Here is a 16,167-nt window from a genome sequence, read left to right on the forward strand (position 1 = left end):
AGATCCTTCTCCACAATATCCCAACAATCCTGATAAAAAGCCATTGTGAAACCATCTGGACCTGGAGCTTTTGTCCTATCCATAGAAAAAACTGCTTCCTTTATCTCCTCCAACTCAAATCTCTTTTCTAACCACTCTCTGTTTTCTGTACTTAGAGTTAGCCAATCCAAACCCTCCAACCAAATCCTTTCATTTAAAGGTCTTCTGAAAATAGATTTGAAATGACTAACAGAGGCTTCTGCTATTTCTACCGGGTAGGATATGACCACTCCTTCAACTTCCAATTTTGAGATGAAGTTCTTCTTTCTCCTACCATTTGCCACTGAGTGGAAAAACCCCGTCTCCATTTGATTCTTTAAGCTCCATCTCCTCTCTTTGTCTTCTTCTCCAAAAGATCCCCTTTCTTCCTTCATATCCAGTTCTTCTATATGCTCCAACAAGAACTATTTCCTTTCCTCCACTCTCCCAAACTCCAACCTATTCCACTCATTTATTTAGGATATTAAGAACTGTAGCTTTTTGTGGAACCTCATTCCTTCCCACTGTACTAGCGGATTATAGTGCTCCCACCACTCCCTAATTTTCTCAATGAAGCCCGGATGGATCAACCACATGTTTTCAAACTTGAAAGGGGCAGGACCATCACCTCTCATTTCCTCCTTACACATCACCATAGGCCAGTGGTCCAAGGTAAGTCTAGGAAGCACCCTAGATGTTAAATTACCCCAATGTTCCTCCCAATCTGTAGAAAATAGAAACCTGTCCAACTTAGAGCATATTGCACTTGATTGGAGGTTGGACCAAGTGAAGGTATTATTTAGGAGTGGGAATTCTTTAAGCGTAAAAGTATCCACAAACTGATTAAAGTTCCTCATACTTGTTGTCACTCTCTGTCAAGGGTTGTGGTTTCCTCTGTAAATCTCACCACATTAAAATCCCCTCCCACATACCATGGTCCTTCCCAAAGGTCCCTAATATCACTCAACTCTTCCCACAATTTCTTTCTCTGCCTATTTGTTAGTACCCATTCAAAACCATCTTCAACCTACCTGAACTTTAAAGAAACAAAATGATCACCTATTAATTCCTCCAATCCTATTAGCACATCTTCTTCCCATAATGTCACAATCCCATCTAAGGACCCCCACGACGGAGTAGCCGCCCACTTAATCCCCTAGCTCTCCAAACACTTCTTGTCCATCTGCAATCAAAATCCATTCTTTTGGATTCTTGAATTAATACCACATCTGGATTAAACTTCTTAATCACCTCTTTAATTGTTGCTCTCTTCCTAGCACTACCCAGCCCCCTCACATTCCAACTTAGGATTCCCATTTCAATTTTGTAAAAAGCAAACCCTATCACCACCAAAATCTATTTAAACCCTTTCCTTTTGTCCCCTCTCGCCCCAAACTTCTTATCCACCTCAATATCTCTTTTTAATCTCTCAACTTCACTCAATTTTCTTTTCTTAATCTATCTATCCTCCTTTTTTTTGTAGAAATGCTTTTAAATCATTTGGGTTCTTCAGTTTACACCCCAACTTTCCCACAAATTCTGCTATCGAATCTTCCCTACAAGTTTCCCCTTTATCTAGTTTTCCAAGCTCTCCACTTCTAATCCTCTCCTCATTCCTTGTCACATTCTCTCCACCAGGAACTCTTTCTACCCCACTTGTACCCTCCCTTTGCAATTCATTCCTCTCCAGTTCACCCATTATTCTCTCAATGATACCCAGATCCTTTTATCCCTGCAATTTATTCCCACCACTGTCTCCCTCTCCTTCTCCCCCTATATCCTCATTGTGGCTTCCTATCCATGGGCCTCTGACTCTTGGTTGGAAAGGGAATCTGGAACAAGGGACACAAAACACTCATCAGTAGCAAAAACTGAATTGACAGAGTTAACAGAGTTACCTGGTTTCGACCAAGGGTTGTGAGACAGGGGCAAATGAGGGTGGTTGGTTTTCAAACCCTTTAAAGAACAACTAGAGCTTTCTATCTCCTCAGGTTGGAGGGAACTATTCCCCATCAAATGGTCTACACAAATACCTTTTCCTTTACCCAATTGTCCACCTCTCTGTGATGTACCCTTGTTCAGATCTAGGTTAGCTTGAACTAACACCTTTTCAGCTACTTGCATGGCGCTAAAACTTGGTAAAGGCTTGTCCGTTTTTGGACTTTGGCCTACCCTGTTTGTGTTCACCGGAGCCTCCAAGTCTTTCTTTTGTACTCCCGCCGTATCTCCAAGAAAGAGATGCTCCAAGTTTAATGTCTTTCTGATTTGGCCTTCATAGAATCCTTCCTCTACCGAACCATCAATACTTGCAATTTCTTTGGAACTCCCCTCTACATCACTCTCCGAACTGCAGCTTATCCACCCTTGGTCTTCCTCCTCTCTTTCTTCTATTATGTCTCTAATGTAGCACGGGTTTGGGCGATCAACTACACTGAGAGCCTGCTCGTCAAAGTTCAGACGATGGGTCTAGCTCAAGGGAGGCTTTCCTCCTTCTGTTAGCGTTTTCTGTGACTCATTCAGTTCGGCCAACCCTTTTCTAGAAGAAGATATACGAAAGTTTTCATCTACAATCTCTCTAAGTCTCTCCCTCACAACATGACGCCTTAAGTCATCATGTGGACCACTAATGGTGGCATGTGGTCCACATTTTCGTTCACCTGCTCTTACAGCCGATTCAGATAAAGTATCTCTGTTGAGACCCACCGAGTTACTTCCCTTTTTGGCCACGTAAGCATAGGAAGGGCCACCTAAATACCTCGACTTTAATTCAAAAGATTTTGAATTAATAGCTTTAAATGGTAAGCTTCGAGAAATGGTAACCCCCTTGTGACTGTTCATTCTCTTTTGCTTTATCACACGCAATAGGTTTCTTCACCATTCCCTGGGTGCCACGTGTGCTCCATCCTGCAACCTCACCACTGTCCCCTACCTCTAGTCGTTTTCCCCAAAGAGACGCCTCAACTTCCGATGCCAACCAAACCCTGTACCAGGCGCCATCTGAGAGTATGTCAAATGCACGAGGAAGATTCTCAGGCTTAATCCCTACAACTTTAATCTCCACAGCACGCAAGCTTCTCAGGTTTTCCTAAGGTCTATTCGTTCCAGAGATTAAAGGGGAGTCCTAAAAGTTTGATCAGGAGGTTGCCATCCTTTGGTACTACTTCATTGCATATTGGAACCCAATTTTGTATTTGTATCAGTCCTCCATCTACTTGGACTGTATTGAAACTCAGTTTCTCGTCGCCTGTATCAAGGATGACTTTCTTCTCAGTAAATGGCAATAAGACAGCATCACCTTCTAAGCCCAGTCTTTCTGCAACTGCATCTAAGACTTACGTCCAATCCCTTACAGTCCTATCTATCGTTAATACCATTTTGTGTTCCCATTTGCCTCTCCCTTCTTCAAGTGCTAATTTTCGAATTCCAGTTGAACTTGCTACCATAATCTCTTGACGATATGAGCTTTGCTTCTTGCTATGCTCCAGAGTACCATGGCTCGTCGTAACACATTCACACAGCTCGTTATCAATTCATTCTTCAACCTTCCTCTCGATTTCCGAGAGAAATGCCTGAAGGTTATTGGCGAAGGCAATCCAGCCTTGTCCCCTTTGTCCTTCCGATATGCATATTAATTATTTTTTGTTAGTGCCAAAGTTTTCTGTTACCATGATAAACCACCCTCTTCGATTCCTTCTCGGTACCGTTTCATAGCTCTTCCCACAATAGGCGAATGAATTTTTCCAACCTTCTTCCCTAATAGTGTTTATTGTTCCATCAACAAAACCTTTCAACCAGTAACATGCTTCCTCTGGTATGAATATCGTTGCCCTACTACCTTCCCTGATTTTCAAATATGCCTTACCTCTTGTCCATCCCTGCTCGAATAAGAAATGTTTAGCTTCAATACCCAACTCCAACCTCCACTTCCCCGTCGGCCTAAAATTTCTCTCCTCTCGTTCCATCTCCCTCAGTTCAGAAGCTCCTACCCATGAATGTTGCTTAGTATATCTGCTTCATTAAAGAGCTTCAGATTAAAGTACTCTTGGTAAAGCTGATATACTCTAGTGGTATTATCTTGGCCAGAATAAAGTTTCTTAGCATTGTCCCAGATTTCCTTAGTCGTATCTAGGAACATAAAATTCACACTAATTTTAGGTTCCATGCTATTCCACAACCAGGTCAAAATCTGTGCATCCTCCTTTCCCAATCACTAAACCCTAGAGAATCAGAGGGGGGTTTCTCCTCTCTCACATGTTTCACCTTTTTCTTGGCTCTTAAAAACACCTCCAAAGATTTGGCCCATGGCATATAGTTCTCACCATTTTACTTAATAAGGTCATTTGAACATTCAAGTAATCAGGAGAAATCATAACACCTGCCTTATTGTCACTACCATCTCCAATTGATGCCATCCTAATTGATTCACCTCACTTCACAAAGAAATCACTATTATAAACAAAGTAGTCACCCTCTACTATTCAGCACCACACCACACACTACACAACAAAATATAATTATGACCACACTGCTGCTGTCATGAATTCACTATTCGAAAACCCTATTTTCACCTCATATAACCAAGCATAAACAAAAGAAAAAGAGGTTCATATGCATACCTACCAATCCACACTACCACATAAATGAAATCCAGACCAAAAAAACAGCTGCAATCCACTATTAGCAAACAGGAATTTCTGTTCACACCAATTCAAAGTCAGCCCTCTTCGTACCATCGAGTAGAGGGTATTTAGTACACCACCACAATGATCACCACCACAGCAGCTGGAGGTATATTCACCTCCAAGAACAAAAAACGGCCACTCCTTTTTGGCCCCTTACCGAAATTCCAATCTGTCTAAGAGTTATTCAAAAAAAAAATCTGATATGGCAGCGATCCCAGGAAGACGAAGGGCGATGAGAGAAGATTAAAAATCGAACTGATTTCTTATTGCTCTAATACCATGTAAATAGGTTGATTAATTCTATTCAGTTCTAGGTCCGAAGTATGTAAGGAGAAGAAGAAGAAGTCACTTCTCCTAGGAGAGAAAAAGTCACTTCTCCTAGGAGAGAAAAAGTCACTTCTCCTAACCGACCCACTTTGTATTTATATTGTATAAGCTGAATTACAAAAGACAATATTGTCCCTCATTAAGTATGGGACATATAACTTAAACGTAAACAAAACAGACTATTCACTCTCAATTAAATAGACAAATGACCAAAATACCCTTGTATTGTCGACTCTAACAGTTGGGAAGTATTGATACAGATGGGTGTGGACAGAAAACATGTCAAGGGTCATGGTGTTTGGGGGTTCGTATGAAGTTAGGCTTCTCTGGTGCTGTAGTATTTGCAATTGGATTTTCATTGTTGGATCAGGGAGAGAGAAAATTCAGTGTTGGGGTTTATGTTGGGGGGAAATTTGTAGAGATAACATGTTATTTATGGCAGTGATATCTTATCACCTGGTTTTTGTATTACATTTTTTGTAAAGTTCAATCTTTTTTATCGAAAAAGCTAATGATTTAAAAACAAAAATCACCTTGTAAATGACATAATTGATAAGACGTTCCACCACTTTGCGAATCTCAGAAGGATAGAGCTGCACGAAAAATAAAGTCTGCAAAAACAGAAAAATATCCATCAAAATAAAAATGTCAAGTTTATTCAACAGTGAACTACTCATTTCTTTAGCAGAGCAAACTGAATATCAAATGATGATGTGCATACTAGCTACCATATAGAATCATCCTTTTATACGCATGACAAAATGAAAACAGTAAGTTACAGTCATTACTTGCCTGGCAATGCCTTGGCTAAATTTCATAGGTAGAGGTGGTTTTCATATACCTGAACTGTTATGGGGAACTCTAGATTGGATTATCAAAATCAGTAATCACATAACGCCTCTGTAGTTTGAATGATTGTCCCTTGCAACTTTGGCAAGAGTTTCTTATCATTGCCATTAATAATCTCTTTGATCAGCTTAATGATAAAAAAATAATAGTCATTATAATAAATGTAAACAAAATCCTAAGGACTAAGGAGTGAAGGACCTAAACCCAAGGAAATGTGATATCAAAACTCAGATCAAATGCAAATAAAGGAAAAACAAACAATTTTACAAATTAAAGTAGTGGATTAATAATCCAACCACTTAGCAAACATCAACAAGCACCATGCTATGTTAAGCAAATACAGCGAGGACATGCTAAAAATTAAAGCAACCACTTAGCAAATATCAACAAGCACCATGCTATGTTAAGCAAATACAGCGAGGACATGCTAAAAATTAAAGCAGTGATGGCGCACCTAGGTACACAGGCGAGGCACATTTTAGGGTATGTGCCTCGCCTAGGTCCCAGGCGCAGCACTTTCAAAAGGCACATGCCTGGTGTACCATGTGCTTCAGCCCAGGCATGCGCTGAGTGCTTTTTCTTTTTCTTTTTCTGTTCTTTTTTTTTTTTTTTGTGCTTAGCAGTTGCCCCCCTCCCTCCAGACCAAGCCCCTCGAGGCAAGCCCAAACAAATCCATATATGGGTCTTAAATTCTTAATCCTTGTAAAAAAAAAGGTTTTATAACTTTAAGTGTCTTTTAAAAATATCTTTTATTAGGACGAGTGAATGAACAACATTAGCAAATATGAGCTTGCCTTCAGGGGCTTTGATACAAAGGCAGCTCAAAGAATCAAGAATGCATAATGTTTAACATCACAATAACTTTTGAAGTAATGCAATTGGGAAAAAATAAAGAGATTAAGAGTTTACACGTTTGAATATGTTTTATATGTTATACTTGATTTTATTTTTAAACATGTTTTACATGTTATGTTTATGTATTTTAATTTAAGAAATAGGTTTTTTAAAACATTTGTTTTAAATTTTAAGTTTATATTTTCAATTAATAATGTGCTTACTATTTTTTAAGTTTTGCATTTTTTTGAATTTTTTAGCATTTTTTGCATTTTTGCACCTTACTTCAAAAAGGCGTGCACCTCACATCTCAGGCTCAAGTGGCCCTTGTGCTTTTAAAACACTGAATTGAAGTATCTGATATGATACAGCACCTTAGTACAGGTATCCAGGTATCATAAGCATTAAGATATTGGTGCAATCTCATAAATATCTTAATACAGACTACAACTATGCAGGAAAAGAATGATATTGGATATTTAGTTTACAATACTTTTTTTTTTTGCAACCAAAGAAAAAGTTAGACTAGATAGGCTATAGGGAATCAAAATCACTGTTTTCAAAAGAAAAGGTGAAAGTTTGACTTTTCGATGTGCCTTTTGTTTGTAGGACTGTCAATGGGCTCTGAAAATTTGATACCCGATTTGATTCCGGATCCAATTATCTAAAAATTGGATGTTAGAACTTGCATCTGATTAATAATCGGATAGGATCGGATTTAACCCCATCCGATCTGATTAAAATCCAAGATCGATAAAAATTTATACATATATAGTATAATTATGCATATATTATATAAGATACAATTATATAAAGCTTATAGCTGATAAATTTAATATTTTATATTTATATACATTAATTATACATGTATAACTTAAAAATAACTAGTTTTTTCACTTCTTATTTTTTTGTAATTTTAAACACAATAAGATGGATGCAGATTAAACCCGAATTCAATTCAAGTTCAACATATCAGACTTCAGATCGGATTCAGATCCAAAGGTTTGATAATCAGATCGGATGTGGTCATAACTGGATCCAATCCAAATCTGATCCGATTCCAGCCCTAATTGGAAAGAAAAATCAAAATAACCCTTTCAATGCCTTCTTTTGTTTTATGCCTTTTCCATTTCATATACCATTATCCAATCATGATCCATCAAAAAATATTTAAAGCAACAAAATGAACGTAAAAAAATGTATATAAATATTTTATAATATTTCAAATAACTAGAGATACAAACAAAAAAGTAAAGTCTTAAAATGGCTTTTTGGATAACTAGGTTGACTAGTCATTAGCCATCCTAGGCAACTGTATGATGAATAACGACTGACTAATAATGCACTTAGTCTGGCCCTCAATTGACAAGTTGGTTGATGATTAGTCAAACTTTGATAACACCGATATCCATATGCTTAAACAGATTTTTAGAAACGCAATTTTATGGTCACCTTCAGCTAACACAGTTAAAAACTTTACTAACACCTTAAAGCTGAACAAAAGTTCACCATCGCCGGTCATCCTTATCCAGCTTACCCCACCTAATTGGAGTAATGAAATACAAATCCTGTTCCTACATTCCATTCTAAGGGAACCAATTCTCTTGTTTGGTAATGGAAATGTCGGACACATCTCCTTTTTTGTAAGTAACAATATATATATATAGTAACAATCAGAATTTTACTACATTAACCCACTTGTAATTTTGTATGGATTTGTACATAATTTTTTTTATCAGCAAGGAAAAATTAATTTTATTAAATTGAGAGGATTGTAAACAATCCTTGTACTATATTTTGTGTTGCAATAAAATTTCTATTGTTGGTAAAAAACAAACAGAACTTTATTACATTTGAAAATTAGAATGGTAGATAGACAGTAATGTGCCAAGCACCACAATATTCAGCTAGCCTTGGCTACCCCCCTCACCTTGGAGAATTAATCCCCAAACAAGATTTCTGTTTCATCCTTCTTTTTAAGGGGTTTTTTTTTTTTGAGAGAGAGAGAGAGAGAACAAGTATATCATATATTCAACAAGTACAGCCAGGAACTATACATCAGATTTCAAAAAGACCCCAAAAAATCTTCTCAAAACCAAAAGGCTTAAAAGCAGGTCAAATGATACCAATCAACTTATCTGACTAGCCGGATAGAATGCTGTTATCAAAAAATTGACCATGGGGAATTATTTTGAAGAGATCTGTGACTGACAACCAGGTATGAATCGAAGCCATAACCTGTTGGACCACCTTATCCAAACCCCAACTCTCCCTTTCAAAAATCCTTCTATTCCTCTCCTTCCACAGCCCGCAATATATAGCATGGGGGACTATACCCCACAAGAGCTTCCCTTTTTAAGGTATGTATTTACTATTGCTAACTCATAAGTTGTTGCAAATTCTGAAGTTGTATCTAGTTTCATACATGCATGAGGAAACCAACTTCAATTTCATAAACGAATCTTTTATGGTAACTCACTACCAAAGAAGTCAAAACTCTCCAACTCTAAAACTTATGTACCACCAAGAACCTTAACAGCTTATGTCTGCAACACCAAAGGTGTGTCGTGCATGCAAATGATCCTACAATTTAGGGAACTAGAAAATTCACAGAATTTCTAACAAGACAAAGGCTAATGAGTATCCCTGTAAATTGCAAATTGTTCTCAACTAGCTTATCCTTAATGTGAACTCTCAAAGCTTGCAGTTTATTCATGTCTTATTTCCAACTTTGTTTTTGAACAAAATTGATGTGCCCCTGATTGAAAAAAAAAAAAAGATTTTTGGAAAAGGCATTGCATGCTTTATTGTAGTATGAGAAAAATGAAAGAACAGCAAATGTTCTCAAAGCAGAAAAGAAAATTATAAAAAAAAAAATCTAGGGAAAACAAGATTAATACAACACAAGTGTTTGCCACTATTGCATACAAAGTTATCCAATTATTACCTTAGTATACAGTTCTTTTTTTTTTTTGTTTTGATCAATTAGTATACAGTTCATTCATTATGCATTCTCAAGTCTCCAGCCATGAAATGACTTACCTTGAGACATAAAACGACCAGGATAAATACATTAAGTGCAAAATTCGCTAGCAAGGCAATTGTGATGTATGAACCCAAAAGCAGCTCTAGTGCATGGCCAGCATTCCCTGAATGAATAACGTTTTCACCAATTGAGCCATCTGACTTGATCCTATCCAGTAACAATACTGTCCACCATTGGAGCCCTACAAGGCTTAGCACCGTACAGAGTGCTGAGATGGATAAGTAGCCCACACCCATTTTCAGTAAAAGCAAACTCTTTACCAAGATCAATCTCCCAAAGTTTCATCACAACTGAACTAGCATGGCTAGACAAAAATATCCAGGATGTGGCATCCAAAGATCAGTTGACTAGGTACAAATCACAAAAAACTGGAGTGACGATAACTTAGAGGGTTCATACTCCTCCCTGATCAAGACATGCATCACAAACGTCAATCCCCATAATGAAATAAAAGAACCTGCATCAAATTATAACTTAGTCACTTCTGCATGAAAAGAATATCCATCTAAATATATATCGTTTATAACTGACAGCTCCGGTGTTGAAAAAGAAAAATTCTTGATAAGAACCCCAGTACACATTGCAGAACCTAAAAGTTTTACAATATACAAAAAAAAATGAAACTCAAGGCATTCGACAAAAATTGGGAGCTAAGCAAGAGTTAATATTTAATTCCAGAAACTAGAAGCATAGGTATACAAGTGCAATAAAGAAAATTGATTCAAAAGTCCTTCTAATAGCATTATGTACCAATGAATCTCTTCTCTTAATTGGAAGATCGAATTCCCCCCAAAAGGAATAATCAATTAATAGCTAAACAGACAGGAAGGCGGATATGGCACTGAACAGAACGAAATGGAGAAACAGGATTCACCTAACCGGCCCCATATAGTTAGGACAAAGCTTAGATGAAGACGATGATCATGATGCTGATAATAACAGGAAGACATACAAGAAATATCCAGACATCGAAATCAAACTTTCGAGAACCCTAAATTGACGAAATTCCAGTGATCAAAATACGAGAACAAAAATAGCAAACTTCCCATCCAAACCTAACAATCTATTACGGCAAATCAAATTAAAGCGATACGCATACGTTGAAATTTTAATTAAAAAGCGAAATTGGGCAAAATTACGTACCTGCTTCGACCAAGAAGGTTTAATGTCGTCGGCAGGGTTTTTTTCACTTTCTCTGCTTTTGTTCCTCGTAACGGAGAGAGAGAGAGAGAGAGAGAGAGGTCAGTTTTTTGCGGGAACGTGAAAACGAAAAACGAAACCCGAAAATAAAAACTAAAAATGAAACCCTCTTTTCTCTAACGACGTTGTCCTCTAATGAAATTCTCCCCTTTCTCCGTTTCTCGCTTTTGGGGATCGCCGCTTTAGTTATCACGTAAACTTTTATTATTCATTCATACCTCGAACGTACATTTTCTTGTTGGGCATTAAATAATTAGTTGATTCATTCTCTTCGTTTCAGTATTACCATAATACCCTAGTCTATTTTACTGTATCCTCCTACATCCATCTAAAATCTCATCCATCGGTTGGACAGCTGTTGCCACACGCTGATCAAATTAGACGGTGGGATCATTCAGCCGAGCGGCCGTCAAAACGGTTGTTTGAATGGCTGGTCTATAGTTGTAAGTTGTTACGCGGGCCGGTACGGCACGTTTCGGCACGGACAGCCCGGGGAGTGGTCCGGCACGAATTTTTTTATTTTTTTAATGAAGGAAAATTAAAAAAAAAATAACTTGATAAAATAAACAACAAAGTGAAAACGATTTAAATTTTTATTCTATATGAATTTTAATGTATAGAATTTTTCATGTTCGTATATGAAATAATAAAAAACGAAATTGAAAAAATTCAATGAAATTTAAATGAAATGGTATGATAAAACCGAAAACAAAATTTTACAATGGAATTGGAAAAAAATCACAAGTGACTCTTATTGCAATTTACAAATAAAAATGAAAATTAAAATTTATAATAATATTAATTTTTAAATATTATTATTAACAAATGTAAAATTCTGGTGTTCCATATTCAAAGTTTCATCCATCATATGGATTCTCATATTATCTAAAACTCTATTATCAGCATTAAAACAAGATTTCGATATGACTAATTTAGGGGTGCTCATGGTTCAATTAACTAAACTGCATGCCTTTTTTTAAACTAAACCAGTTGCACTGGTTTTTTGAAATTTGATAATCGAAATTGATCGGTTAATTGGTTGATCGGGTTGATTTGTTGGCTTTTCAGTTTTTTGATTTGGTAGATTTACGCGGCAAGCCCCTGTAGAAATATTTATGGTCAGAAGTGGTGTACAATAATTGAACTAACCCTGATGGTGTGTGATTTGGTGCTCCTTACTGTCAGACAACTTGGACATTGAACTGAGTAGGTCGCCTATTTGAGCTGCAAAGAAAGAGATTAGAGTGTTTGCGTTGCTTTTACCCGAGGTGGGCACTCCAATATTTAAGTTAGTGAAGAGTTTTGACCATTTCCTCAAATGATGTTCAATTCCATTAGGTCATAACATGTTTTGACCATTTCCATTATTATTGTCAAGTTACAAAAAAAAAAATGATAATCATGTTTTGACCATTTCCTCAAATGATGTTCAATTCCAATCATCTCATGAATATACAAATTGACTATCACATAATTTGATTTCAACAATAGTTTTGTAGTCTTATAAAAAGCCTCCAAAAACTTGCATAAAATCTTTGCTCTTCCCTAATCAAACTCAGTGGGGGCATCATCCTTAAGTTAAACTGGAAAATTCATATCTTTATCTTCTAAGTGCTCAAAAGTTCTTTGGGATTCCAATGAAGTTTATAGCATGAAGCATGTGGAATTCCATTAGGTCATAACATCCAAATGCACTGATTTTTTATTTGTTGTATATCATCTCTTCATTAATACACAACATGAATGCCTCATATTTGATGCTATTACCAATAGAGCTAATTGAGTCTCCAACTTCTTTCATCCCATCTTTAACAATGAGATTTAAGATATAAACACAATATCACAAATGAAAATAATCACCACCAAATAACAAACCATTTTTCTTGGTTAATTTTTTCTTAAAAACCTGACAACCACATCATTTGTACTTGCATTGTCAATAGTTATTAGGCATAAATTATATAAACCCTATGATAACAATCAAGATTTAATAGCATTTCAAATTGCATCACCAATATGTGGAGATAGAAGTACAGGTAATTTAATGATTTTCTTTTGCAAATTCCAATCACTATCAATATAATGTGCAGTAAAACACATATTATCCAAGATTTTTAATAGATGTCCAAATATCAATGGTGATGGACACCCTTTTTAGCTTTGCAAACACTTCTCTCAAAAATTTTCTTCTCATTCATATATAACTCCATGCAATCTTTTGTTATTATGGTGTGTGGAACAAGTTGAAATCTAGGTTGAGTAGCCTTAACAAAACTTCTAAGACTTTCATGTTGCACAAAATTAAATAACAATTCATCAAGAATAATCAATTTTGTCAATTCTTGCCTACTATAATCTTGACCAAATTTCCAAATAACATGATTGGTAGTTACCTCAGACCCAAATGAAAGAACATATTGTTTAGAATCATTTTCACTTAAAAGGACATTTCTTAGGATTTATAATGTGGCATTTCAGTGTACTAATTCCATTAGCAGTAGCACACCCAAGCTCATTGCCACAATAATTGCAAGTAGTACGCATTGATTTAAGTCCTCTAAGTCAAGGGGATTTTTTTAAATGATCCCAAACAAAAGATACACTCTTACATTTTTTTATTAGAAGCCACCTCAAAAGTTATGGCAACAGTCGTACTACTAGTTATTTGATGCTAATCATTTGTTTATTCCATGATTGAGTTGAAGACTTTAATCAGTCCCCAACATTCAATCCTACAATAAACAAACGAAAATAAATTAAGGTATATGCAACATAAAACATAAATTAAATCAAATTCAAAAATTAATGTGAAATGATCAACTTTGTTATGTCCCATCCAATCTTAATCGGAAATTAATGAGTATAAAAAAAAAGATAAACTTGTCATAATATAGTAATTTACCATCAATTATATTAAACTCACTTACTAAATTGAATTGCATGACTTACTTGGAAATTGACATTTTTGGTGTTTCAACTTTTTAAGACAAATGCAATTCATGACTTTTCTATCATTGAGCATTCAATTAATTGATAACAAACACTATATTTTAATGAAATGTGAAAATTTAGCCAAGGTAGGAGTGTTTAGGAGCGATTTATATAGCAATAGCATCAGTATCATTCCCTAATTTTGTATTGGGATGTTTGCTAACTTTCTTTAAAAACAACAAAAAGAAAGTGAATTTTTGTTGTGGGTAGAAGTGTGTTATGAAGTTTCAGAAGGATGTCTCCTTCTTTCCCCTTGATCTAGATAGTCTGTTTTGTTTTAATTGCACCAAGAAGCAATTCCCATGCAAAGTGTTTGCACCTAAGAGGACCATTTAGAGACCAAAGCCTAAACTAGTTAATGTGGGAGTTTTAAGACTCACAAACTAATATGCTAAAGTTACTATAGGTTGAGCAAGCACCTCCAAGGGTTATGTAATGCAAAGATGTTGTATCCATTTCAAACCCCCAAATAGAAAGAAAAATAACTTGCCAATATCCTTCCGAAGCTTTTTGCAAATTTTGTATTTTTTAACCATTACTTGCCATCGGCTTTCAACTATTGTATACCCTCCAACCTAGAAAACCATATTTCTTTTCCCCAACAATCCAATAAATAACTAAATAAAAAATAAAATAAAGAAGACAAACTAATGGTAAGAAAGTGATTGACCGATGCATGATTCTTTTATCCTTTATATTACTTTATTCATTCCATTATTTTATAATAGAAAGATGGAAGAATAAAGGGTGAAAATTGAAAAGTGAAATCGTAAAGTTTAATCCATAAACAAAAAAGAATAAATAAATGTAGGCGATAGAAATCATACATTTTTTTCCTCTAAGACTTTGAAGACTTTACTCAATATTTGGTGGTCAATTGTGCCTTCACTCTTCAATCGGTTAGTGTCCTTGGAGGTGTAGAACATTCACAGAAGATTTGAAGTCGAAAAGGTAAGAGGGATCAGGGAGGGCTATGATGGGCTCAAGTTCAACACTCAAGCGAACAAATATGAAAGGTCTTTCCCATTTTTTTTAATCTCTTACTTGTTTTTTAGGGTTAAAATTTCAAACAACTCTCAAATGGAAACAAGTCTTAACTCTCTATTCTCTAAGACCTAAGAGTTACTTGGGCTCAATTAGACATCAGCCCATGCTTGAGTTTCTTGAGCTTGGGTAGATATCAATGTGGGTTCTACCCGGGCTCAGGTTCACTAATGGTCAGGCCCAAGCGCAACCTGAAATTTAAAAAAACCAGATTTTCTGGGTCCAACCCTGGCCCAAGCACCAAAAAACTAAGCTCAACTTGTGTAAATTTTCGGTTTGGGTTGGGCCTATCCAAGTTGCACCCCTATCGTAAAATAGATGGGGTCCATGGTGTCATCTCAAAACCTATTGTTGGAAGGGATGAAGACAATTAGGTTTATAGTTTATTTTCTATATCATTGTATTTCTATTTTTCTATATATTTAAAAGACAACAGTGAATGGTCATGTTTTTAGAAGCTAAACCTTAATGCATATATGATTTATGAAGAATCAATTATTCATATAGTTTTTATGCATTTTTTTATTAAACCTAAATTTTGAACATGTAGTGAGCTCTCGACAGATATATGGGTAACATATTTTGTATTATTCCTTTGTCGTATCATGGGAAACAAATATATGGGTAATAATCTATTCTCCAACTTTCAGTGTTGGGGGATACAATAGGTTCAACTTGGTGGGTTAACAATTTCGGTTGAACCTAAAAGCAAATTGTTATGCAAAGATCCTATTGTTGTGACCAAGGTTTTTAAAATCGAACCGGTCAGGGGTTAAATTCTCGAGTCGAACGGTTCGACCATTCAAACCGAATGGATAACCCGTTCTGACAAAAAAAAAATTTCAAAAAATAGAAAACGCCCAAACCATCAAACAGTTTTGGAAAAATAATGGTTATGGGGTAAAATTGATCGGTACTCGATTTTTTTGGTCCGACCGTCCAACCCGGTCTAGTTTTGAAAACCATGGTTATAACATTTCAGTGGGTGGTGGGTAATTATTGGACACCTATTTTGTTTCACACTTACCTTTAGAGTTGTTTCTATTGATAACTTACCTCTATGGGTGCCTATAATTCACATCTTCTTTTTATTACCCTATAAGACAAGAGGGTGAATTGATGACATAGTTAAAAGTAAAAATTATCTTTACATAAGAAAATGAGATTTGGAAAATA

The 16,167-nt window shown here is 35.9% G+C and overlaps 1 protein-coding gene across 5 annotated transcripts in view; it reads right to left on the reverse strand.

The window, feature by feature from the left end:
• LOC148848201 (E3 ubiquitin protein ligase RIN2-like) overlaps positions 1 to 11,192 on the reverse strand; it is a 35,008-nt gene extending 23,816 nt beyond the window's left edge. For 2 of the 5 annotated variants that reach the window (XM_088949026.1, XM_088949029.1), the window contains exons 1-3: positions 10,900 to 11,192; positions 9,753 to 10,213; positions 5,561 to 5,638 (exon numbers count right to left, since the gene is read on the reverse strand). In XM_088949026.1, the coding sequence (XP_088805152.1) occupies positions 5,561 to 5,638; positions 9,753 to 9,992 (318 nt within the window). In that variant the 5' untranslated portion in view covers positions 9,993 to 10,213; positions 10,900 to 11,192. Of the gene's footprint in view, positions 1 to 5,560; positions 5,639 to 9,752; positions 10,214 to 10,630; positions 10,845 to 10,899 lie in introns of those variants that run through there. The other 3 variants (XM_088949027.1, XM_088949030.1, XM_088949028.1) reach the window with 2 other exon arrangements.
• Between the last annotated feature and the right edge of the window lie 4,975 nt (positions 11,193 to 16,167).

The sequence above is a fragment of the Nelumbo lutea genome, chromosome 6, assembly GCF_056320005.1.
Source record: "Nelumbo lutea isolate HS-2025 chromosome 6, American lotus-T2T, whole genome shotgun sequence".
NCBI classification, from domain to species: domain Eukaryota; kingdom Viridiplantae; phylum Streptophyta; class Magnoliopsida; order Proteales; family Nelumbonaceae; genus Nelumbo; species Nelumbo lutea.